The following is a 26,119-nucleotide window of genomic DNA, read 5'->3' on the forward strand; positions in this document are numbered from 1 at the left end:
TTGATTGATTGATTGATTGATTGATTGATTGATACTGCAGGGTAGCTTGTGACTTATTTTGAAGTGTTTGCAGTTTCACTTTGTGCTCGTCGTGTCGCACCTTCGAAACTTTTTGTGACTTCAGAGCTTTTAGAGACAACTCTGATTATCAATCATTGCTCAGAGAATAAGAACAACTCTTTAGTTTAACTTTCAGAGACTCAGAGACAGACTATAACTCTCTTCCTGTTTTTACCTGAGATACACCTGCACACAAAAACTATTATTATCAATCATTACGTGTGTGTGTGTGTGTGTGTGTGTGTGTGTGTGTGTGTGTGTGTGTGTGTGTGTGTGTGTGTGTGTGTGTGTGTGTGTGTGTGTGTGTGTGTGTGTGTGTGTGGTTGTTCCCTTTATATATACAGTCTATGGTGTGAATTTATTCCAGGTGGACCTGAACCTGGACCTGGACCTGGACCTGAACCTGGACCTGAGTCCTGCTGTGTTTCCTGAGTGACCGCTCAATGGAGCCTCAATCTGCTGATGGGGGGTAAGAATTTAAAACGGACTAAAAGCCATTTGAGTCAGTTGTTGTCTGTGTTAAAGCTTCTGTGTAACCTTCAGGAAATCCTGGTTATTAGCGACGTCGGTGGGCGTTAAGTGAACTGCAGTTAGCATCCTGGAAATGAACTCAGTGACGTTATCCACTAAAGACAGATGTGTTTACGTTAGCTTCACACTGCTGGCTGTAGGGCAGCTGAAGAGACGAGAGGCACTTTGTAGATAAACTTCACGTCTTTAGGATTTTCTCTGAAAATCTTCCCGAGTCCTTCACATAGAGAGCAGTCCACCGGCTGATAGAGGACACTCAGAAAGTCTGGAAGGTTCATCTGTTGGGCAACACAGAGTGATTTATACCATTACATTGTAAAGAGTGACTTTAGATTTAACATATTTTCATCAGTTTTTCTCCAGCGTGCCAATGTATGGGCGGTGGTGGCAAAGTCCGTAGGGACCTGGCTTGGGAACCAGAGAGTCACTGGTTCAAGACCCCAAAAGACCAAGTGCTACCCAGGTGTCCCTGAGCAAGGCAGCGTTCCCTACACTGCTCCCCGGGCGCCGTACATATGGCAGCCCACTGCTCCTAACACTAGGATGGATCAAATGCAGAATGTACATTTCCCCTCTGTGGGACGATGAAGAGCTCCTTCTTCTTCTCTTGATGCATCTGTTTCTGTTTCAGGGTCCAGCAGCAGAGACCAGACTCTCCCAGCTGTCTGTCCCTAAAGAGCGACGCCTCCAAGGACGACTTCATAGACTTTAAAGGACGACCTCCATCTGCTGATCAGAAGTAAGCTGTAACTCACAGTAAGAGTCCGGTTATAATAGAAGCAGACTTGATTACTGCAACAGTGTTTTACTACAACTCATCCAGAACGCTGCCACCAGAGTCCTCATTGAAACCAGAGGAACTGAGCTCATCACCTCAGCTCTCAAAGCTCTGCACTGGCTTTCAATAACACAAAGAACACACTTTAAAATCTTACTTTTAACTCACAAAGCACTCAAAGGATTGGGACCAGAATACATGTCTGATATGCTGCTCTGTAACGAGCCACCCAGAGCTCTCAGATCATCGGGGCAGGTTTACTCATCGTCCACTGTAAAAACAGTTCCGATGGTGAAGTCAACAAAACTCAATTTTTTTATGTAATTGACTTGCCCTAAATTAGTTTTTTTTCAATGTGCGTTTAAATAAGTAACACGTAAGCAACAATGAGAACATGTTTTAAGAACTCATTAATTTGTAAATGAATATCACATTTTCTGAACTTTCTTTAAAAAGACGTTTTGGAAAACGTAATAAAAATGCTTTTTTCAACGCCACGGTCATGCCACGCCCTCAAACGAGAATACCGCGGTGTGAGACTTCCTGTTCCTCTTTGCAGCGGTTCTTCAGCAGTTGGACACGTGTTTGCGTTGGATCCTCCTCAAACCATCGTAAAACAAGTAAGCATGCCACCTGAGTTATTAATTACTGCTTTTTAACTAGAATGTGTTATTTACTTTTCTTGTATTCACTGTTTTGAACGAAACATCGACATTGTAATGCATGCCAGCGCCATTACTGCTGTTAAAGTTAGACTCAGCCCTGTCGTGCTCATGTAGTCTATTTCTTCACGCAAAGTTGTTGGGCAAAGTTTGCATCAAGTGCTTACCGACGCAATTCTGTTAAAAGTGGTTAAGTTAAGAGTATGTATTAAGAATCAACTCCGCAAACTGTTCCCCTATGCCGCTCTAAGCGTTGGCCCGGGCACCGTGATGCGCCTCGGGGCTCAGAGGCTCTCCTGCCGTGCATGTTGTGCGGTAAAATACCTCCGTTAAAACTATTCCCTACTACTTTATAACCCAGCGGTTATGTAAGAGTAAGTTACTAATGCGCCTATTTGATATTAATTCCTCTATATGTATTTTGCCGTTTGTTTTACTGTGAGCAATGAATTATCTTTCTACAATCTTAGTGTACCCAATTTAAACTCATAGTCTGCAGTTACAGCATCGAGTTGTTATTATACAAAATTAAGTGCAAACTATATTTTTCATGCTTATGCAACGCTATCCATGTTGGAATCTGCAGGAGAGTTAACGTTAGCTCTCAGTAGAAAGTAGTGATGTGTCGGTCGCGAACGAGCCGATTCTTTTGAACGGCTCTTTGGTACGAACGAGGGGAACCGAGTCGTACTTGGTGAGAGCCGTTCTTCTTATCGTTCAATCAAAGTTGGTCCGCACTCACTGCCTGCCAAAATCCACTCGCCTTTTAAAAAGCTTGATTTTGTTCCCCAAACGTATTCTGTGAAGATCCGCCACTACTCTGATTGGTAGGTTTCAGCACGAGGAGTGAGATGGGGTGGGTCTTAACGGAATACGCGAGAGAGAGAAGTCATACCAAGTGGTAGGGGACAGGTAGACGACGTGTTTTTCGGATGTAAAATGAGCCAAACGCGAAAACGCAGCAGCATCTGGATGCACTTCAACCAAAACCCAGGCAGTGATAAAGCGCACCATTTGTAAAGGCAACATATCCTTTAAAGCAGGGTCAACAAATAATCTCCATCGCCACTTAAAAACACACTACTAATATTAAGAGTTGCGTGAATTTCATTCAAGGCAAGGCAACTTTATTTACTTAACACATACAGAGGGTAAATTCAAAGTACATTCACTGACATGAATGACATGGATATGGCGCCACCTTGTGTCATGTTTACAATGCAGATTATTGACATTAGGTCTGGCAATGCAGTCAATCATTATCCTGGTGATTATTTCGCAGATAAACCTAGTAACCCCGCCCCCTTTTTAAAAAAACGGCTCTTTTGAACGGCTCTTTTGAACGGCTCTTTGAAAGGAACGGAGCCATAAGATCCGGCTCCCTTCAAAGAGCCATAATTCCCATCACTAGTAGAAAGAGACGGAGGTGACTTCAGTTAAGGTGCATTCAGGCGCAATTCAGTAAAAGTGTGTATTGGGCGAGGAGGCATGTATAACGTCAGCAAGATGTGTTCAATGTAGTCCAGTAAAATGCAGTCTTTAGCGAGAAATATCAATAAATACAGTTTTATTAAGGAGATGTTTTACTACAACATAAAGTAGATATTAGACAGTATGCAAACGAGATAAAGGAGTGTATATTGAAGTTATTAGGATCTGCTGTGTAGAGAATCATGGAATTGTACTGGTATCTAACAATACCATCCTTATATAAATACAATACCGTTTTAAATGATACTTGTGTTTTAATGTTTGATTCCATTAATTGAATTAAATATGTTTTAATGAATTCTACTGAAATGATTGTTACATTGTCATCATGTAACTATTTTGTTCTTTCATTTGCCTCACCAGAAAACAGTCACACCTCCTCTTGAAGACATTTAGCCTCCTGCTATGGACTTCAGGTTCACATTAGGTAAGCCCTTGAGTGTGTCAGAGTAGTTGTTGTTTCAGAGGTTAATTCAAGACGTGTTATGTTTACATACTAATATAATGAGCATCAGGTAAACGTACCCATTTCTATTTTTTGAATCACAGATGGGATGGAGATGTAAACTATGCAGCACTAGTGTCATCACTCAAAGTGATATTTTAAAACATTATCGACTCCATCGTGGAACCTTTGGACAGAAACGTGCCTTGCCCTGCATTCATGTAGACTGGCCTGCGCTCTCACTTATCAAGATAAAAGTTGAAATAATCGTCTGTTCTTTTTATTCTAGGACCCATGTGCCACTTTATATAAATCTCTGAGCATGAGGTGGGGTTAAAAATATGTAGTTGGACATTTTATGAACTATATCAATATCATGACTATTTGGTTCATTTTCTTGCAAACCAGCCTTTTTTTGATGGCTTAAACCCCGTGTAATGCATGTGAATAGCACCTCTGTTACCGTCTGTTAACAGCTAATGTAAACTGGCTCGTTATGTTTTCAAGACGGATTTGATTTTTGTTTTGAGGAAAACACATGGTGTGTCCTGATTTGTACTGAATATAGTGTTTTGTTTGTATTTACAGGGAACAGCAGAGGTCGAAGTGCACCAGGCTCGTGATGCATAGCATGAAGTGATACGTTGCCCAAGAGCCAGATGCAGTTATAACCATCAAGTAATAACCATGTGTCTCTCCATATGTTAATGTGTTGTGCTTTTAAACAAACTTGTTACTCTTTTATGACAACTGTTTTGAAATAATCACATTTTAATAAAATGTATTAACATGTCCATAACGTTCCCTTTTTTAATTTATTTGTTTAATCTGCAATGTTTCAATGCTATCAAATATTTAAAGGGTTGGATTGAAATCAGGAAGAGTTTGTCGTATATAGGTTCCGGCAACTCAATTGTGTTTTATAATTTACTTTATTCTCGTGTGGTTCTTAGCAGATTGTTATTTGCATTGGTTACACTTAATATCTGGGCTTTTAATTGTAGGCTCATCTCATCTTTTCATATGCAGAAAAAATCACATTAGTGAGTTAACCCAACTCCTATAATTGCTTGGAACCACTTGACACATATTTTTTAAGTTTTACCAAAGCAACAGTTTTTACAGTGCAGGGTCAGAACCAAATTCACTGAGGCAGCTTTTAGCTTCTATGCGCTGCAGATCTGGAACGAACTCCCTGAGATCTGAGGTCCGCCCCCACCCTGAGTTCTTTAAATCGAGTCTGAAAGCTTTCTCTTTAGTGCTTCCTATCCAGAGATCATCTCACTCTGTGTTATCATTGCACTTCAACACTTGTAGCTGCTTTATGTGTATTTAGGCCACATCATTTCATTTAATTTAATTTAATCGTTTATTTGAAGATGAACATTTAAAGGGCCCATGTCATGCTTTTCCGGTTATTACCCGTCCCCTTGTGTGTTATGAAGGTTTTTATGCATGTAAACGGTGTGCAGAGTCAAAACCCTCAAAGTACACCCTGTAGCGAGTAAAACTCTAACACAGAAAATACCTCCCCAAAACGCCTCGTTGGAGATACGTCATTGTCCATTTGATTCTTCCGGGTACGGCATGATGTCAAGCCGTACCCGGAACGAAATGGACCAATCCGTGGAGCCGTTACGTTACGTCCGCGGAGCCGTTACGTTAAGCCCCCGCTGATTGGTCCAAATTGACCAATCCACGGACTTCCTCACACACACATCTGTGTGCAGGGAGCAGCTCTGCTGATTTCTCCTCCCTGGCTGCAGGCTGATAACGCCGGGTTACGTATTGTAACCCTTGTTATATTAACACAGGCGGAGCCCTCTACTGGACTCTATGGGTACTACCTTATCATGCAAGCATTCACCTACTGAGATTTCTATAGATGTAGCCGGCCCCGGGGCGGGCCTACCTGAATGCGTGCGTATCTCACTTCCGTATAAAAGGAGGCCTCGCCTCCTGACCACTATCCTATACCACGCTTCAGTGAGCGGTATAGGACAGACAGTGCCCCCAAGGTAGAGGGCTCCGCCTGTGTTAATATAACAAGGGTTACAATACGTAACCCGGCGTTATATCTCTCACAGGCCCCGATGTATGCACGCACTGTCGTCCAACACCGACTTTAGCAGCCGCTGCGCCTCACTCACCTCTCCCTCGGTTGTAACCGTGGAGAAGTCCGGGCTGCGGCCGATAGAGCACACCCTGACGTGCTTGCCTCGCAAAAAAGTGTGCTCAAAAATAGTGCTGAGGACTCCCGTGCGTCTGCCCATAGGCAGACAGGGAAAGTCCGCAGCCCTGTATGGGTTCACTATGCACTCTCCCTCCTGAGTCCCTAAAGAGCACGGGGAGAACGCAAGTGCCCCCTATGTCCCCACACTCAGCCACTGACCCTGTGCAGAGTGTGTAGGGACTATAGTATGGAGGGCTCAGAGCGCATTACATCACCCTGCGACCCTCCAGGGGTCCGGAGAAATGTAAGCGCATTTACGCCCGGGGAGGGGGTCAGATGCCCACTGACCCACAGCCCCCCCCCCTCCTCACCAGTCCTGTGTTGCCCCAGCAAGCACAGACGTTGAGAAAGAGCCAGACATATCCAAGAGATAAAACTTTATGAAGGGGCCTGGCGTTGACCAAGACGCCGCCGTGCATATATCCTCCACACTCACACCGCTGAATAAGGCTGTTGATGCAGCCACAGCTCGTGTGGAGTGCGCACGGACCCCCATGGGACAGGCTCTCCCTGCCTGCTTGTAGGCGTGTGCAATGGCTTCGCAAAGCCAGCCTGCCAGGCGTTTCTTGGACAGAGCTTTTCCAGTCACCCCGCCCCCGAAGCACACAAACAGCTGTTCAGTGCGTCTCAGGGTAGCTGTGAGCTCTACATAATATGCTAATGCGCGCACCGGGCAGAGGAGGTGTAATTTAGCTTCTCTAGCCCCACCATGGGGTGGAAGACTAAAACCCCCCAACTGAATAGCCCTCGACCTGAACGCACTCTTAGGCTCTTGGGCACAAAGGAGGGGTTCGGTCTGAGTGTCGCCCCACTCTGGTCACCCCGAATCAGTAAACAGCTCGGGTGCACCGACAGAGCGGTTAACTCGGACACTCTTTTGGCTGACGTTAAGGCAAGTAGCAACGCTGTCTTCCACGACAGTGCTTTCAGGGAGGAGAGCTCAAGAGGCTCAAAAGGCTCCGTGACCAAAGCCTTGAGCACCAGCGGCAGGTCCCACTGTGGGGCGGAGGCGTGCACTACCCGGGCGCAGCCTCCTGACCCCCTGTAAAAACCGCAACATCAGTGGATGAGAGAAGGCTGACCTGCCGTTGAACCCCTCATGACAGGACGAGATGGCTGCTGCATACACCTTCACTGTGGAATGAGCAAGCCCTCTGTCCACCAGTAACTGTAAGAAGGATAAATTAGAGCCCAACTCACAAGATAGGGGCTCTATTCCCCACTCCTCACACCAATGCTGGAATCTCAGCCACCTTGGCCTGTAACAGGCTGTGGTGGATTCTGCTCTAGCTGCCTGGATAGACTGAATAACGCTGTCAGACAATCCACCCTGTCTCAGCCTGTCCCTCTCAGGAGCTAAGCCTGAAGAGGACGGCCCAGAGTGGGTAACGCCCCGATTGCACCTGCCTCTTGAGACATTGCCCCCCAGAACTGGGGGATCGCCCAGGGCTGGCCCACCTTCATCTGTGTCATTTCTGAGTACCACGGAGCCCCGACGCGATCCGGTGCCACCAGAATGACTGCCAGACGTTCTCGCCTCACTCTCCCCAGGAGAGGGAGAATGAGACGCAGCGGTGGAAAGGCGTAGAGCAGCTTCCTTGGCCATGGCTCGTGTGCAAACGCGTCCACCCCCAAAGGCGGGTCGTCGCTCAGGGCCATGGAGAACCACAGGGCACAGTGGCTGTTGTGCCGGCTGGCGAACAGGTCCACTTCCGCTCTCCCGAACTGGGCCCAGATCTGCTTCACCACCTCCGGGTGAAGCGTCCATTCGCCTGGCAGGGGGCCGCCCCTCGACATGAGGTCGGCCCCCCTGTTCTCCAGTCCCGGGATATGGAGGGCTCTCAAAGATAATACCACCTCTGATGCCCATAACCACAGCCTCTCCGCTGTGGCCAACAAGGCGGCGGAGCGGACTCCGCCCTGCCTGTTGATATAAGCCACTGTGGTGCTGTTGTTGCTCCTGACCATTACATGTCTCCCTTGAATTAGGGGCATGAAATGCTGGAGGACTAACACTACCGCCCGTAGCTCTAGGAGGTTGCTGTGTCGAAACTCTGTAGAGCCCAGCGCCCACCTATAGCCCTCTTCAGGCAGGTCCCTCCCCATCCTGTTCTGGATGTCCGTGAACACTGTGATGTAGGAGGTCACCCGTCCCAGTGGAGACCCCCTCTGGAGGTGATCCGGGGACCCCCAAAACCGGAGGTTGCCCTCCACTGAGGGGGGGATGGTCACCAGCCGCCGTTTGTGCCTCTTGGGATCCAAACGCAGGCTGGAGAACCACCTCTGCAGGCGGCGCATATGTAGTAACCCCAACGGGACCACCATGTGAGCAGCCGCCATGAGACCCAGAGTCTGCATGACAGTTAAAGCTGTCACTGTCGCCCCCTGTCGCAGCCTGTGCACCGCCCTGAGAAGGCACGCACGTCTGCTCTCTGACAGGGTGGCACGCAGCGCGTCTGCATCGAGCACCACTCCCAAATACAACGCCTGTTGGTGAGGTATGGGGGTGCTCTTTTTCCAATTGATCGCAAAGCCTAATTTGGTTAGGTGTGTGATCAATCGTGCTGTGCAAAACATTGCCTGTTCCCGGGACCCAGCCATGACTATGAGGTCGTCTAGGTAAAAGAAAAACTCTCATGCCGTGGGCGCGCAGCGGTTAAAGCGCTGTGGCCACACATTTGCTGAATGTGCGTGGGGATAGGGAATAGCCGAACGGGAGTCTGTTGTACTCGTAGGCTATCCCCTGGAAGGCAAAACGCAGATACTTTCTGTGCTCTGGAGCAATTTCTACATGAAAGTACGCGTCTTTCAGGTCGATGGTGGTGAACCAATCGCCTGGCTGCACAAGCCCAGTAACTGTTTCATAGTTACCATGCGGAATATCCTGCAGGAAATGTGGCGATTCAGGCCGCGGAGATCTAGAATAGGTCTGAATTCCCCTGTCTTCTTGAGAACCAGGAAATACATGGAATAAAGACCCTTCTCTCTGTGCTGAGGATGCACAACAGACACAGCCTGCTTCTGCACCAGAGCCCAAATCTCTTATGAGAGGAAACTCATCTCCTCCTGGGAAGACAGATTTACCTTTCGCATGCCCATAAAAGGAGGTGGGACGCTGCAAAACTGGAGTGAATAGCCCCGTTTCAGCGACCTGTCCATCCACTCTATTAGTACACAGCTGAGTTTCCATTCCCCATAACATCGTGTTTATGGACAAGCCCTCAGCTGTGGGGCCGCAGCTATGAAGCTGTGATACTCTCTGGTGGCCCGTTCCGCCGCAAAACTCCCCATGAATGGAAGATTTGCCCATGGAGGGTCGACACAGAAAGGGCCGATTATTTACTGAGGTACCTGAACGCACCGCCTCACGCTCTTGTGTGTGCGCGCGCTCCACCATAATGCTGTTCTCACCACTACGGTAAACAGCATTAATCGGAGTTTTTATAGGCGTAGTGTGTTTTTACTAAGGTCCCTGAACGCCCCGCCACGCGCTCTTGTGTGAGTGCGGGCTCCGCCATAATGCAGCCTTTACCACTACGGTAAACTGCATTAACTGGAGTCTTTGCTCTAGGCGTAGTGTGTTCTCTGACAGCAATACGCCGGCCATAATGTCCCTGTACCCCGCATAGCGCTTTCCTTTAGATAGCACTCCCTGCGGTTCATCCCTCTCATCTGCGCATGCCCACTAGTCACCTCCTTTACAGGAGCTACAGCTGGGGCAGCGAATGGGGAATTTGTACGGTTAACATTGTGTGTAAGTGTAGCATTTGTGGAAACAAAAGACACCTAGATTTGGATACAGATCAACCTCATTTTTATTTAGAAAACGTAGTGATCTGTGCATTGTACAGGGAGGAGGCGGGATTCGCCCTCTCGTCCCGGACGGAGAGATTTTCTCCCCCCGCCAGGCAGCTCCGTAAAGACGGAGCACCCCACCCGGCCGCTCTCTGCTGCTGCGGAGCCTGCCGGGGCTGGGCAGCCCGTCCCCGTGAGTGCCGACACGCCGGTTCCACGGGGTGGGCCGAAGAGGTGGAGGGCACCGCGGGCACGGGATCTCCGTGCCGGCACCTCTCCCTTCGTCTCACCGTCGCGATGCGCTCTCTCGTCTGCAGGCCTGTGGAGGAGTGCGCGCCGCGGTGACTCTTCTCTCTACTGAGGTCTTTGAACGCACCGCGGCCCGCCCTCAGGGGAGGGGGGCCGCGCGCGCCGTCACAATGCCCTCTCTTTGAAACGGACATTATGAGGAAAAGTGGAATTGTGGAGAGAGATGACTCTTACTCTGGGATAAATGCAACCGTGTTTACTGAATTTTCCCACACACACACACCACTCCAGAACTAGAGTTTATAAACGTAAACCACCGTTCTCCTGCGGAGGTCCCTGAACGCACCGCGGCCACTCTTACGAGGGCCGCGCGCCCACGTATTAACGCTGTATTTCCCATTCAACGGGTGAAATGCATTAATCGGAGCTATTATACCAGGCAAGGTGTGTTTTCTGACAACAGCACGCCGGCAACAGCGTCTCTTGAACCCGCACAGTGCTTTGACAGCACTCGGTTTATCCCACTCACGTGCACATACCCACCTGCTGGCTCCCTATACTGGGGTTTACAGCAGAGGCGGGGAGTGTATGACTGTTTCTTCCTCTGGGGATGGGCAAGAAGCAGCCACGCTGCGATTACTCCTTATCCCGTGAGCAAGGAGATCGATCCAAAGAGCCCTTCCGTAAACACGGGGGCTCCCAGGAGATCAACACGGTCCTCTTTCGAAAGTGCCATGCGGCGTGATATCCCAGGGACATCACACGGCAGGCAGCGGCGGCGGCCTGTGATGAAGTAGGGTCGCCCCTATATCATGTGAAGCCACCGAGCGAAAGGGAACCGGGCCTGGGGCAAGGCCCGTGGACCAAGCTACTTATTCGGCCTTGCGGCCCAATAATCGCTCTGACCTTGTGAGGCGGGGGGCATTTCTAGCAATGAGCGAGTAGCCCACACACCCGCCGCCATGATCATCATCCAGGGAGAGTACAGCCCTGGGCGGTGGACTTCCATGGACGCCGGACCCGGAAGGAATGGCGAACGTGAATTGCACCGCCTCGGCCATATCCTGGTCCCCCACACTCGAAGCAGAGGTGGTGGGGATCGACGCCCGCTATTTAATCCAGGGCATGATTTCAAAAAATACTCGTTTTCTTTCTTCCTTTCTCTCAAATAATACGTCTCGGACTCAGTGCTAGGCTATCACCTCCGCTTGCTGAAGAGTAAAGGATGGTGGTCAGGAGGCGAGGCCTCCTTTTATACGGAAGTGAGATGCGCACGCATTCAGGTAGGCCCGCCCCGGGGCCGGCTACGTCTATAGAAATCTCAGTAGGTGAATGCTTGCATGATAAGGTAGTACCCATAGAGTCCAGTAGAGGGCGGAGCCTGTGAGAGATATAACAGACAGTTGGGATCGCAGCGAAATTCTCTCTGCAGACCCATTCTCTCTGCAGACCCATTCTCTCTGCAGACCCATTCTCTCTGCAGACCCATTCTCTCTGCAGACCCATTCTCTCTGCAGACCCATTCTCTCTGCAGACCCATTCTCTCTGCAGACCCATTCTCACAGCGTTTATCAACCTTTTTCTTACTCAATATCAAGCCACACTTATTGTTTTTACTTCGGCTGTGAGTTTGTGTGTGCTCAGGATGAGTTTGGCTGTGTTTCGCTATGTATCCTAAACAACATTTAAGAACATGACATTTATATACATAACAAAAATAAATACATGATATGCAGAAAGAGCAAGAGCAGCATATAAGTATTTACCACATGGCAGCACAATGTAGCAGCAACGACATATAAAGTGCAAGAGGAGATACAAGAGATAAAGTGCAAGAGGAGATGCCCCTGAGTTAAAGAGCATTTAGCGGTGATTACACGTCTGTTGACCTTTAAAGAGTGAAACAATCCCGTATCTCAGTTGGGAGGCTATTCCACAAAGAGCTGCCTTTAATGGAGAGGACATTTTGTCCAAAAGTGGTCCGTCTACGGTGGACTTCACAGTCTCCTCTGGTTTCTGACCTAGTGCAGCGTCCAGTGTGTTTTTAGTGGATGAATTCCCCTAAGGGGGGGAGAGGGGGGGGGGCAGTCCATGTAAACATTTATAAAAAAAACACATACTTTTAAAAGACTTTAAATGGTCAAAACTCAAGAAATTGTGTTTCTCTAGGATGGTACAGTGGTGGGATGAATGTGGCTTTCTGTCAAACACCTTGATAGCTCTCTTGTACAGCTGTTCTATGGGTTTCAGGTTTGTGGCACAAGCAGACGACCAGTTTGTCAAACAGTATTCAATGTGGGATAGAATCATACAGTGGAGGTATGACTTTGCAGCACTGACAGTTAAGAAAGGTCTAATTTGTTTAAAATGTTGCAAGTTGAATTTAATGGTATTGGATACTTTCTTAATATGTTTCTTAAAAGTCAAGTTCGAGTCCAATATGACTCCAAGATACTTGAAGTGGGAGACTAGTTCTATTTCTGCTCCGTTTAAAAACATGTTGGATCCTTCGATTTTGACTGGTCGTTTACTGAACATCATGCATACTGTTTTTTTACATTTAACTGTAAGCAAATGTTGTTCAGCCAGTGTTGAACCTTGTCCAAAGCATTTGAGAGACACGATGAGATCATTTCAGTGTTTTTCCCATGTACAAAGATGACCGCATCATCGGCATACATTTGCACATTCAACTCAGGACATACATTAGGCAAGTCATTAATGTACAGAGAAAACAGTAATGGTCCAAGAATGGAACCTTGTGGAACCCCAACTGGGTTGACAACAGTGACGTGCGGTGAGGTTCATGGCTGGTGAGGCACTGACTCTTTCAGAGTCAGATTTACAAATATTATATTTTGACCTTAATTGAAATATTCTGTTATTTTCAAAAGCTTTTTTAGTCAGATTTTTCGATTAATTTTAAACAGAGCGTTCAACAAAAGGATACCCAAAATCTAAATATTGGATTGTTCTTTCTTAGTAAGATCCCATTTTCATTACAATTGTTATCTTACCTTGACTTGAAGATGAAGTCCATGCTATCCTTCTGGACAACAATCTCTATTACTGTTTTGTAAAAGTGCTCCTTATCTTCCTGTAGTTTCAAAAGTCTAGTTTGTTGTTTGCGTCTACCGTCTCTGCGTAGAATAACAGCAGCAACAAGAACCTGTGGCTCACGTGCGCCGCCTGCAGTGCGGCAGAGGTTATGGCTGCCCTCCCCTGGGGCTTTCTCATTGCCGTTGTACGATGAGACCAGCGAGCCTAAATATCATATATACGTGAAATAAGTCTTTTTATTTCATTATAGTGTACAGTAATCGATGCCATTTCATTTACATTGTAATATCACAATACACTCACTACACTCCCCCCTCCCTCCCTCCACCCGCACATGCCCACACAGGCAAAACCAAAAAATGCTTATCAAGATAACTTAAACAACAGAGCCATGAAAATAAACATAAAAAGAAACCACATCAAAGTAAAACAAACAAATAATTATACAATACAGCGACAATGTAGACAATGACAACACCACAACTAGTATTTCCGGCCGTCAGGACAAATAGCCACAGAATGCACCATTCCATCATTGGTCATATCTCAGATATATTTTCCAAGTAAGAAAACAATGGCAACCACAGAGCTTGAAAAATATGTCCACGATTATATTTTTCCAATGTCATTTTCTCCAGAGGTAAAAAATGTGTTATCTGATGAATGAAAGTTTCAATGTTGGAGGACGTTCATTCTTCCAGAATAAAAGTATACATTTCTTGGCAAAATATGTTATTGTGATTAGTATTCTGTAATGTTTGGGGTTCAGTTTAAAGTTTGGCATTTAACAGGAACAAACATGGATTTAGGCTAAAACGGCTTTTGTGAGAGCATGAATCGAATCCCAGAAATGTTTCAAGAGGTCCCAAAACAGATGCATACATGTTCCTTCTTTTCTTTTACATCTCGGACATTTTGGAGAGTTTTCTTTGGAAATGTTATGCATCTTTTTGGGTGTGAGGTAACATTTGTTGATACATTTAAAGTTTGCTTCTTTGATTTTATTGCTTGTGAATGGAAAGTGTGTTCTTTCAAAAATATTGTAAATGTTATGCATCTTTTTTTATTTTTTTTTATTTTTTTAGCCTTTATTTATACAGGTGTACAATCTCATTGAGACACAAGGTCTCATTTGCAAGAGAGACCTGTCAGTGGTAACACTACCACACAAAGTTACAGACACACAGGACACTAAACACAGAGGCAACACTAAAATACAACATCGTAAAAAAAGTAGTCATTGAAATCCACACAGCAGTCAGTTAAAGCAGGTGCAAACACCCACAGATGATTTCTCCAGCTTTTTTTAAATTAGTTTAAAATCCGTGATGGGTATCAAAGTGGTCAGCTTAAGTTCCTGCTGAAGTGTGTTCCAGGTCGAGGGGGCAGAGTATGATATGGCTTTTTTCCAAAGCACCGTGCGAACTGAGGGGACGGACAGAGTGATGTCATGTTGAGATCATAGGCTATAGCTGTACTGTTTGTGTGATATGTAAGTGGATATGTAGAGGGGCAGCAGTCCAAGCATAGCGGTATAGATGAGTTTGTACCAGTGCAGTGATCTGCGCATTGATAATGATGTCCAGTTGACTAAAGAGTACAGCGTGCAATGGTGTGTGAGGGGTTACAGTTGGTTATGAACCTCAGAGCCCATGGTAGACAGCGTGCAGTGGGGTGTGAGGGATTACAGTTTGTTATGAACCTCAGAGCCCATGGTAGACAGCGTGCAGTGGTGTGTGAGGGGGTTACAGTTTGTTATGAACCTCAGAGCCCCATGGTAGACAGCGTGCAGTGGGGTGTGAGGGGTTTACAGTGGGTTATGAACCTCAGAGCCCCATGGTAGACAGCGTGCAGTGGGGTGTGAGGGGTTTACAGTGGGTTATGAACCTCAGAGCCCTATGGTAGACAGCGTGCAGTGGGGTGTGAGGGGTTTACAGTTTGTTATGAACCTCAGAGCCCCATGGTAGACAGCGTGCAGTGGGGTGTGAGGGGGTTACAGTGGGTTATGAACCTCAGAGCCCCATGGTAGACAGCGTGCAGTGGTGTGTGAGGGGGTTACAGTGGGTTATGAACCTCAGAGCCCCATGGTAGACAGCGTGCAGTGGGGTGTGAGGGGTTTACAGTGGGTTATGAACCTCAGAGCCCCATGGTAGACAGCGTGCAGTGGGGTGTGAGGGGGTTACAGTTTGTTATGAACCTCAGAGCCCCATGGTAGACAGCGTGCAGTGGTGTGTGAGGGGTTTACAGTTGGTTATGAACCTCAGAGCCCCATGGTAGACAGTGTGCAGTGGGGTGTGAGGGGGTTACAGTGGGTTATGAACCTCAGAGCCCCATGGTAGACAGTGTGCAGTGGGGTGTGAGGGGTTTACAGTTGGTTATGAACCTCAGAGCCCCATGGTAGACAGTGTGCAGTGGTCTGTGAGGGGTTTACAGTTGGTTATGAACCTCAGAGCCCCATGGTAGACAGTGTGCAGTGGGGTGTGAGGGGGTTACAGTGGGTTATGAACTCAGAGCCCCATGGTAGACAGCATGCAGTGGGGGTGGGAGGGGGTTACAGTGGGTTATGAACCTCAGAGCCCCATGGTAGACAGCGTGCAGTGGGGTGTGAGGGGGTGACAGTGGGTTATGAACCTCAGAGCCCCATGGTAGACAGCGTGCAGTGGGGTGTGAGGGGGTTACAGTGGGTTATGAACCTCAGAGCCCCATGGTAGACAGCATGCAGTGGGGTGGGAGGGGGGTTACAGTGGGTTTATGAACCTCATAGCCCCATGGTAGACAGCGTGCAGTGGGGTGTGAGGGGGTTACAGTGGGTTATGAACCTCAGAGGGCCCATGGTAGACAGCGTCCAGCAGATGAAGGGAGTGAGCTTTTTGGGTGTGAGGTAACATTTGTTGATACATTTAAAGTTTGCTTCTTGATTTTATTGCTTGTGAATGGAAAGTGTGTTCTTTCACAAATATTCAGCCAAGTAGTTTCATCTATCCGTATCCCTAAGTCCTTTTCCCAGATCTTTTTTAAAGTTAGAAATGATGACTGAGCTCTTTTAGAAAAAAACTGCATTAAATTCACTAATGTTACCTTGGATCGTGCTCGATTGACATCAATATCTCCTCCTCTTCAAACAATCCCCATCTCAATGTATTGCTTTTAATAATTGATTGGATCACGTTCCTAATTGCAGGTATCTGAAAAAATCCTTATTTGAAATGTCATATTCTTAAATCATTAATGATTTCAATGTTATATCTTTATGAAACAAATGTTTCAATTGCTTTATACCTGATAAATAAAAATAAGTTATTTAGAGACTATGGATGGCGAGGACACATGTAATAAAGGGATCTACAAACATTACAATTGTGACCTACAGTGAGATGGTAACAGGCATGCGCTTAGTGCCCGCGCTCCAGCCAGTTTCTGTGGGGTGACGCATCTGAGGTGAGGCAGAGCTCATCTGTGCCTCACCTCACCCCACAGTAACTGGCTGGAGCACGCTAAATTAGTGTCCGCGCTCCAGCCAGTTTCTGTGGGGTGACGCATCTGAGGTGAGGCAGAGCTCATCTGTGCCTCACCTCACCCCACAGTAACTGGCTGGAGCACGCTAAATTAGTGTTCGCGCTCCAGCCAGTTTCTGTAGGGTTACGTGAGGCAGAGCTCGTCCCTGCCTCACTTCTCATCGCTCCCATGTAACGGAGCTCGGCAAATTTGCTGATTTTGACTATAAAAGTGATTGGAATCATACATAAATCACATTTACAACACAGATCAGTGGAGACATTTTATTATTATTATTATTTAGTTTTTTTTCCGTTACATTGGAGTATGACAGGTGAGGCTCTGCCTCCCCTGCCTCTCCTGACTGCACGTCGCTGGTTGACAAGGTAGGGGGATTTGGCACCGTGGACCGAAACACACTGTTTTCTGTTTGATAAGTAAGACTTAAACCAATGTATCGAAACTGCCGAAAAATTGAAATGAGTCAGCTTTGTAAGGAGCACTTGGTGGTCAACAGTGTCAAAAGCCTTCCCTAGATCAAGGAAGACAGCACCTACATATGGGCTTGTGTCCAACATACATTTAACCTTTTCCACAAAGACACAGTGTCTCAGTGGAGTGGTGAGCACGGAAACCAAACTGCATTGGGTGGAGTGGAGCGAAACCTTTGTCTAAATGTTTGGTGATTAGTTTTGACACCCATTTCTCAGCTATCTTAGAGACACAGGGGAGGATGCTGATTGGTCTGTAATTGGACATCGTGGCCTTATCCCCAGATTTAAAGATCGGTGTCACCGTGGCCACCTTCCAGGATGATGGAACTTCCCTCGTGCTGATAGATTGATTCAAGGTTCAAGGTTCTTTATTGTCAATCTGACATAGCTACAGAGTAATTATGCAGTTGAAAATCTTATGTCACAGGCTTCTCCAACAATGCAACATAATAACATAACATAATAACAATAAGAGCAAGAGCAATACAAAAATAATAATAGTTATAAAAATGAAATAAAGTTATGATGTGGAATAGTGCAGTATGAGTCTATATACAAGTTATTGGAATGATATATATATATTAGGTATTAGATACATACTACTGAGTAGCAGTTGAATGTTTGAAGTTGTTTCAACAGTTCAATTTTTTAACAGTCTCACTGCCCGCGGGAAGAAACTGTCTCCGAATCTTCTTGTCCTTGCCCGGATGCTGCGGTAACGTCTGCCAGACGGCAACAGAAAGAACAGTTTGTGGCTGGGGGTGATGGGGGTCTTTGATAATCCGTAGTGATTTCTTCCTGAGCCGCTGGGAGTAAAGGTCCTCCATGGATGGCAGCTCCGTCCTGGTGATGTGCTGTGCAGTTTTCACCACCCTCTGTAAAGCCTTACGATCGAGGTCGGTGCAGCTGCCGTACCAGGCCGTCATGCTGCCAGTGAGGATACTCTCTATCGGCACCTGTAGAAGTTGCAGAGTATCCTGGAATCCATTTTGAACCTCCTCAGCCTGCGGAGGAAGAAGAGCCGCTGTCGAGCTTTCTTGGTGATGGTGGTGGTGTGAAGAGACCATGTCAGGTCCTCAGTGATGTGGACCCCAAGGAACCTGAAGCTTTTGACTCTCTCCACCGTAGTCCCATTGATGGCGATGGGGGCGTGTCCCTCTCCCTGCTGCTTCCTGTAATCCACAATCAGCTCCTTTGTTTTGCTGATGTTGAGATGGAGGTTGTTATCCTGGCACCAAGATGTCAGGTTTTCGACCTCCTCTCTGTACGCCGTCTCGTCATCGTCTGTGATCTGGCCGATGACGGTCGTGTCATCAGCAAACTTCACGATGGTGTTGGAGCTGTGTGTGGCCACGCAGTCGTGGGTGAACAGGGAGTAGAGGAGAGGGCTGAGCACGCAGCCTTGAGGGGCACCGGTGTTAAGAATCAGGGTGGAGGATGTGATGTTTCCCACCCGCACTGCCTGGGGTCTGCCCGTCAGGAAGTTCAGGATCCAGTCACAGAGGGCGCTGTTGAGCCCGAGGTCTCTGAGCTTGATGGCCAGCTTGGAGGGCACAATGGTGTTGAATGCTGAACTGTAGTCAATGAACAGCATTCTCACATATGTGTTCCTGTTCTTCGGGTCCAGGTGTGAGAGGGCAGTGTGGAGGGTGAGGGCTATGGCGTCGTCTGTGGACCTGTTTGCTCTGTAGGCAAACTGCAGGGGGTCCAGAGATTCAGGGAGGGAGGAGGTGATGAATAATTTGACTAACCGCTCAAAGCACTTCATTATGATGGAGGTGAGTGCTACTGGGCGGTAGTCGTTGGGGCAGGTGATGATTGTCTTTTTGGGGACAGGAATGATGGTGGAGTGTTTAAAGGGCCCATGTCATGGCCATTTCCACTGATCATAATTACATTGTTGAGGTATACTAAAATAGATTTATACTGTGCAATTTTCCAAACTCACATTGGTTTCGCATACAGCATCTCTGTCAAGCATGTGTATTCAGCAGTATTCACTTTCTCCACTAAACGACTCGTTGGAGCTCTTGCCCCCCCCCTCCCTGTGAGCCTAGTGTGCTCCGATTGGTCAGCTCGGCCACTCGTTCTGATTAGTCAACCACCAGAGAGGCTGCGCCCATGTCTAACAGTGCTTTTCCCGGCTGCTCTCAGCGTAACATCAGTCTTATCATGGCGTCGGCACAGCCGTATATTTTATATACATATATATTTTTAACTGTTGTTATAGAAGAGTGTGACGGCCCCAGGGCCTTTGTCTTACGGTGGGGTGGAGCTGAAGAGGCTAATCAGCACGATCACGGACACCTCCGGACACTACGGCCCCAGTCTCTCTCCAAAGCGGCTGCAGGAAGACTAACTCTGCGATCCTCTCAACCACCTATCTCTGCATTTATCACAATAAATGTGCCGTGGTTTTGTAAACTCGTGTATGTCTCCTTGTCTTTGTGGCCTACGAGCCGCTCATAACAAAGAGTAAGTTATTTTTACCCGTTATAAACTACTACTGTTTGATGAGAAATCAAATCATGGTTTGCTATATATGAATTCAGGGAAGAAAGGATAGGCCTACTAAGTATTTCCATTAAACTTTATTTTTAGAAATGTACAAAATGAACATAAATATACATATATACACGGTATATCATCCATTCCTCCTCCTTGCATCTTGCCTGCGCACAGTCGGTGCGGTGCCTTTTAGCACGACGCCTCAGTAGTAGTAGAATCCCTTCCCCGTCATGGATTGTCCGCCAGGATCTGGCTGGACGAAATCAAATGCAAATCACAAAATATTAGAGAAACTTAGTTGTTTTAGATTCGTTAGTAGTAGTTGTGTAATGAACAGCTTGCCTGCTAATATGCTAACCTAGCTTTGTTTACCTTGGTAGCTAACACGATATGAACGTTAGCTTGGAGGAAAGGCAACTATAATGCAGTGTAATAAAACTACTATGAACAAAAGCTAGTGGTTCATATTAGGCTAGCAATAACGTGTTTATAATTGCAATCGTATACGGGTATTCTGCTACCATACAATGTAACTTGCATGAATACATTGTTTTGCGCTAGCATACAGCTAGCCTCGTTAGCTACATGCAGTATATGTACGGTCACAATGTACGGTAAATCACAGTACAGTATACTGTATGAGTATTCCGTGTGTGTGAATGCAGACATTCTCCTGCTATGAGATACATGTATGCAAGGCCATCTGCTGATATTAGAGTTGATATATGGAAACGCTAGCAACTTAGTTAGCACAGTTAGCACTGTGTCAATGGCTTAGCAGTCCAACACAGTTTACACATTTAAACAGTCTTGTTTGATAAATACACAAATAACAATGCAAACTTACAGGTTGTATACCCAGATCTTCCCCTGCTCCAAACGGTCCAAACAAGCTGTGCATATCCGGCCTCAAACTGGGCAATGTTTTGGAAGCTTTCGTCTGTGAAATGCCGGTTCTTCGAACCTCTGGAGGAGGAACACGCCGCTGCTGGTGTGGCCATAGCTCTTCGGGATTGGTCCATTTCGTTCCGGGTACCGCATGACATCAGGCGGTACCCGGAAGAATCAAATGGGCAGTGACGTATCTCCAACGAGGCGTTTTGGGGAGGTATTTTCTGTGTTAGAGTTTTACTCGCTACAGGGTGTACTTTGAGGGTTTTGACTCTGCACACCGTTTACATGCATAAAAACCTTCATAACACACAAGGGGACGGGTAATAACCGGAAAAGCATGACATGGGAGCTTTAAGACATGTGGGGACTACAGACTGCAGCAGGGACCTGTTGAAGATGTCTGTGAACACCTCTGCCAGCTGAACTGCACACACCCTGAGAACACGGCCAGGGATGCCATCAGGTCCAGGAGCCTTGTGTGGGTTAACCCTTTTAAAGGATTTACACACATCTGCCCTATTTAAAACAAAAGGGCAGTGTAGCTCCTGGTCCCTCTGTACCTCCACAGCCTGGCTGCTCTCAAAGCGTGCAAAAAAACTGTTTAGCTCATCTGGGAGAGATGCGCACGCAGACACTCCCGCAGCACCCCCCGCTGCTCCTTTGTAGTCAGTCATTGTCCTTAGTCCCGCCCACATATTCCTAGTGTTACAGCCTTTGAAGTCAGATTCCACCTTCTCTTTGTACTGTCTCTTTGCATTTTTTATTGCTCTCCGGAGATCATACCTAGACTTCCTGTACTCCTCCAAATCTCCCGCTGTGTGCGCGAGAGTGCGCGCTTTCAGTTTGCCGCGCACCTCACCGTTTACCCAGGGCTTTTGATTTGGGAATGTCCGTACAGAAACCTTCGGTACCACGTCATCGATGCATTTCCCAATGTAGCAGATGACAGTGTCCGTGTGTGTGTTGATGTTATTGTCCTCAAACACACTCCAATCCGTAGATGCAAAGCAATCCTGCAGTGCTGAATCTGACTCCTCGCTCCATCGTTGTACTGTCCTTGTTATCGGTCTGTCCCTTTTAAGTTTCTGCTTGTACGCAGGCAACAACAGTAGTGAGATATGGTCTGATTTGCCGAAGGGAGGGCGAGGGAGAGCCTTATATCCATTCCGGAAAGGGGAATAAACATGGTCCAGTATGTTTCCCCCGCGCGTCGGGAAGTTGATGTGTTGGTAATATTTTGGCAAAACCTTCTTCATGTTGGCGGTTGTTGAAATCTCCGGCCACAACGAACGCCGCATCTGGCCGTGAAGTCTCGGTTTTATCAATAAACCCAAACAGCTGATCGAGTGCCGTGTTGTTGTCGGCGAGTGGCTGCGGCGGGATATACACTGCTGTTATCACAACAGATGTGAATTCCCTCGGCAGATGGAAGGCCCGACATGAGATCATGAGGTGCTCTAGCTGTGCGGAACAGTCCGATGAAATAATCTTCACATCTGAGCACCAGTTGTTGTTAGTCATTACACACACACCGCCTCCCTTACTTTTCCCCGAGTTTGCAGTCCGGTCCTGACGAAAAATAGAGAATCCGTCAGGGACAATAGCGGAGTCCGGGATAGCGGGGTTGAGCCAAGTCTCAGTGAGAATTAACACGTTACAGTTCTTAATGTCCCGTTGAAAAGCAATCCGGCTTCTGAGTTCATCTAGCTTATTTTCAATGGATTGAACATTAGCCAGAAGAATACTCGGAAGAGGGGGCCGATTCTCACGTTTTCTCAGTCTGACCAGCAACCCGGCCCGGCATCCTCGCTTTGTCTTCTTCTTGCGTCTCTCAGGTAGAACAGCAACAGGTAGCCATGGTGAATCTCCATTGTCTGTCGGAGGGTTAATATTGTCCACGAAGTTTCGCAATTGGAAAAGTTCCTCTCTGCTATATTGTATGGCAGAGTAGGTGCGGTCGGCTAGCATGTTGCGAACCATGTTAAAAGTAAAACGGCAAAAGTAAAAGAAATATGTACAAAATACGAAAATGGGCAAAGTTGGAGAGGAGCACAAAGACAATGCGGCCATCTTCACCGGCGCATCTGACGTATGGTAATAGCATGGTAATTGGTTTTATTAGACCGTCAATATGTGTCTTTATAAAGTTGGTGTCTAAATCATCTGCATCCCTAGCCTTAGAACCTCTTAACCCTGAGATTATATTTTTTACCTCGACCTCTGTGATTTCCTCCAGGTCAAAAACTGGATGTGTATCCACAGTCGGGCTAGGTGAGACCTCAGATGGCGGGAAGAGCTTTGTAATGTCCAGAGCACTATTTATAAAATACTCATTTAGAGAGCTGGCCAACACTGCAGGGTCTTTTATCAGGGCTTCATGGATTTTTTATTCGAGAGCATTATTTTCCTGTTTGGTATGATTACCTAATAGTTTATTTAAAGTGGACCTATCATGCTATATTTAAATGATATATTGTAGGGCCATACCTATATAAGGTATATTTATACGTTTCTGTTTTCAAAATACCAAACAGATCATGCATTTTAGCCATGCCTCATTTCGCTCTCTTTGCTGTTCTCCAGCCCTGTTTTTGCAGGGGGCTGATTCTGTGAGCTGCAGCTGACCACGCCCCCCTGCAGGAGAGGGGAGCGTGCTCTGATCAAGTCAGAAGAGGGGGAGAAAAAGAGATCTCCGTCCTCCGTGTTTTATTATATTATTATATCGAGTCGTTATTAATTTGTTTTAACCTCTTAAGCACGACGGTCCCCCCATTGAATCCCTCCCACCGTTTTTTTTTTCGAGACAATGTCTCAGGGCTTTTTAACATTTATGAAACTATTAATGTGTAGCACCAGATTAACGGGAAGAATCTCAGCTAACTGAAGATATGAACCATTTTTACCAAAACAAAACACAAGTCTCATAAGAAGCGTCTAAATGATCCCTGAGCGAAAAAATTCGAACGCACTGCGGCACACAATTCAAGATAAAGATACCCTTATTACTTATCGTAGCTGCACATACAATATAGCCGATTAAAGCTGAGACCCCACTGATTATTTAGGTATAGTATCATCACTGAGCGATCCGAACTTGCGACAGGGGAAGCAAACACAGACATCACAACACGTACCTTTACGGAGCATTTACGGCAGATCGTCTCACCGTAGCTGTCAATTAGGTCAAAAGACGTGTTCAATGGCATTAAAACGAAAAATAAAATGTCTACAACTGTTGATCCATAGGTTGATAATGTACCTGTACCTTTTAAGAAATTATTTATAATCCATAATTCCATTTTTTATGTAAAAATCGGAGCGGAAAAGTTAGCTGCTAATGGTAGCCACCAGAGTGTATGCAGCTTCCGGTTTTGGTAACGCGTCACTCTCACTCCTTATTTGTTAACGTTTTGGTGTGTATATAACTTTCCCTCGATTCCATTGGCTCTAGCGGTTATAAAGAGATTTCATTCATCAAAATCGAGCAAGGGGGCCAGAGATAGGTCAAATCCACCCAAATGACCCCAGAAGTGGGGTTTTTTGGCTAAATCTCTCTAAAAAGGTCAAATTTCACTTGTTTTGCATCAATCTTGATACAGGGTACTTATTATATGTTGTACTTTGGATTCCTAAAGCTTTTAGTCTACTAACCCATCATCCAAGGGTAGTTTTCATTATAAGTAAAAAAGAATTTTTGGACGGACACTATAATTTACAGTTTTTTACTATGTAAAATCTGAATTTTCTTTAAAATAAAAAACATCTATATTGATTCTGACTTTTCTACATCCAACTCACAGGTTTATCATTACTTTGAGAAAAAAGATTATTAATTTAACCCTTTTAGAAGGGAAGATATGGTCATTTGTTCTGGGAATGTCATTTTCGAGCCTGAGACCTGAAAAACAGGCTCAGGGCTTAAGAGGTTAAAGCTCAATAAATAACAAAGAAGACCTTTGACCGGCACTTTTCTAATTTTGTCCGGAAGATTTCAACTTTAATGGACATCTTGACCGGCGAAAGAAACTGAAACTGAAACTCTGCCGCACGGTCCCCTCGTTCCTTGGAAGAGGCGGAGAGGTGGGTGTTTGTCATCTGCTGGTGGACTAACCGGAGAGAATTACAGTGCTTGCCTCGACGGGGAGGGATTGCATTGAATTAAAGCAGTGGGAGCAAACGCTTGCCTCGGGGAGGGAGAAAAAAAGCCACAGCGGAGAATAAACAGAAGGGTAACCATGGTAACTATGGGCGGGAAGTCTTCTTCGCTGCTTTTGTGGCAGACTACAGCGCCACTTACAGGCCTGGCATATGTACTACAGCGTCTCCAGCGCTTTCGAGTGGCAATGGCCCAACCCCACATTCCCCTGATAGGTGGAGAGTTGGCCCAATAGCCGTAGCGCCACTTTACTGACGTCAGGACAGTGTTCAAATCTGGATCAGTTTTTATCAGATCCGTTGCAGCCCCTTTTTTAGAGATTTGGGTATGGAGGAAAATAGAGAGGGTTGTGTTTTCTGACACTTGGTGAGTTCCCTGGAACACCGGGGACACATATTCATGTAGAAAAGACGTACAAAAGTGCATTTTGCATGATAGGTCCCCTTTAAGGTTCGCCAAACTTTTTTACCGTTATCTTTCGCACCTTCAATTATATTGATGAAAAAGTTTGCTTTGGCCTGTCTTATTGTTTGAGTTACTTTGTTACGAGCATGAGTGAATTTCTGTCTGTCAGTGGATAGTCCGGATTTCAAGCTCTGCTTTAATAGTTGGTCTCTAGATTTCATGAGATTCCTGCACTGTAGATTTAGCCAGGGAAGATGATGTTCCTTCCTGTCCCTAACTGACCCTCTCCTTGAGAAGGAAGACATTGTGTCATTAATTTTAGATATAAACAGATGACTGTTTTCACCAATATCTTCAGAGGACAGAGTGTCCCCCCAATCAATCATTTTCACTGCCTCCATAAAACGTTGTTGCAGGTTTTTGGGGATGAAGCGAGAACCCAAGGCAGGGGTTTGAGGTGTGGCCATGAACCTTTTTTTGTGAGTTTCCTGGCAAAAAGAACAAGATTATGGTCAGAAAGACCAGTCAGGAAGTTGTAGGTTTTAAATATTCTGTCAGCTTTGTTAGTAAATAATAAATCTATCATAGTCGTGGAGGTTTTGGTTATTCTAGTCGGTTGATCCATTAGTTGTATTAAGTTGTGTTTATCCGTAATCCGTTTTAAGCTCTTTCTATTTTGTTTGTCATTCCAGTTTATGTTAAAGTCTCCTAAAACAATTAGCTCTTTGTTGGAGTCACAGGAATTCAGCATGAGTTTTACCTGGTCATAGAAATCCACCTTAGCGGTGGGTTGTCGATACAGGCAAATCATGGTGAGGGACATTTCCTCAGAAAGTGTGATTTCCACACCAACACAATCAAAC

At 46.2% G+C, this 26,119-nt stretch overlaps 1 protein-coding gene across 1 annotated transcript in view; it reads left to right on the forward strand.

The window, feature by feature from the left end:
- The first annotated feature begins 441 nt into the window (after positions 1–441).
- Positions 442–26,119, forward strand: part of LOC117499356 (NLR family CARD domain-containing protein 3-like) — a 106,912-nt gene continuing 81,234 nt past the window's right edge. The window contains exons 1-2 of the mRNA XM_034151701.1: positions 442–529; positions 1,223–1,330. Coding sequence (XP_034007592.1) covers positions 504–529; positions 1,223–1,330 — 134 coding nt within the window. The 5' untranslated portion in view covers positions 442–503. The remainder of the gene's footprint in view (positions 530–1,222; positions 1,331–26,119) is intronic.

The sequence above is a fragment of the Trematomus bernacchii genome, unplaced genomic scaffold (assembly GCF_902827165.1).
Source record: "Trematomus bernacchii unplaced genomic scaffold, fTreBer1.1, whole genome shotgun sequence".
In the NCBI taxonomy this organism is placed as follows: Eukaryota; Metazoa; Chordata; class Actinopteri; order Perciformes; family Nototheniidae; genus Trematomus; species Trematomus bernacchii.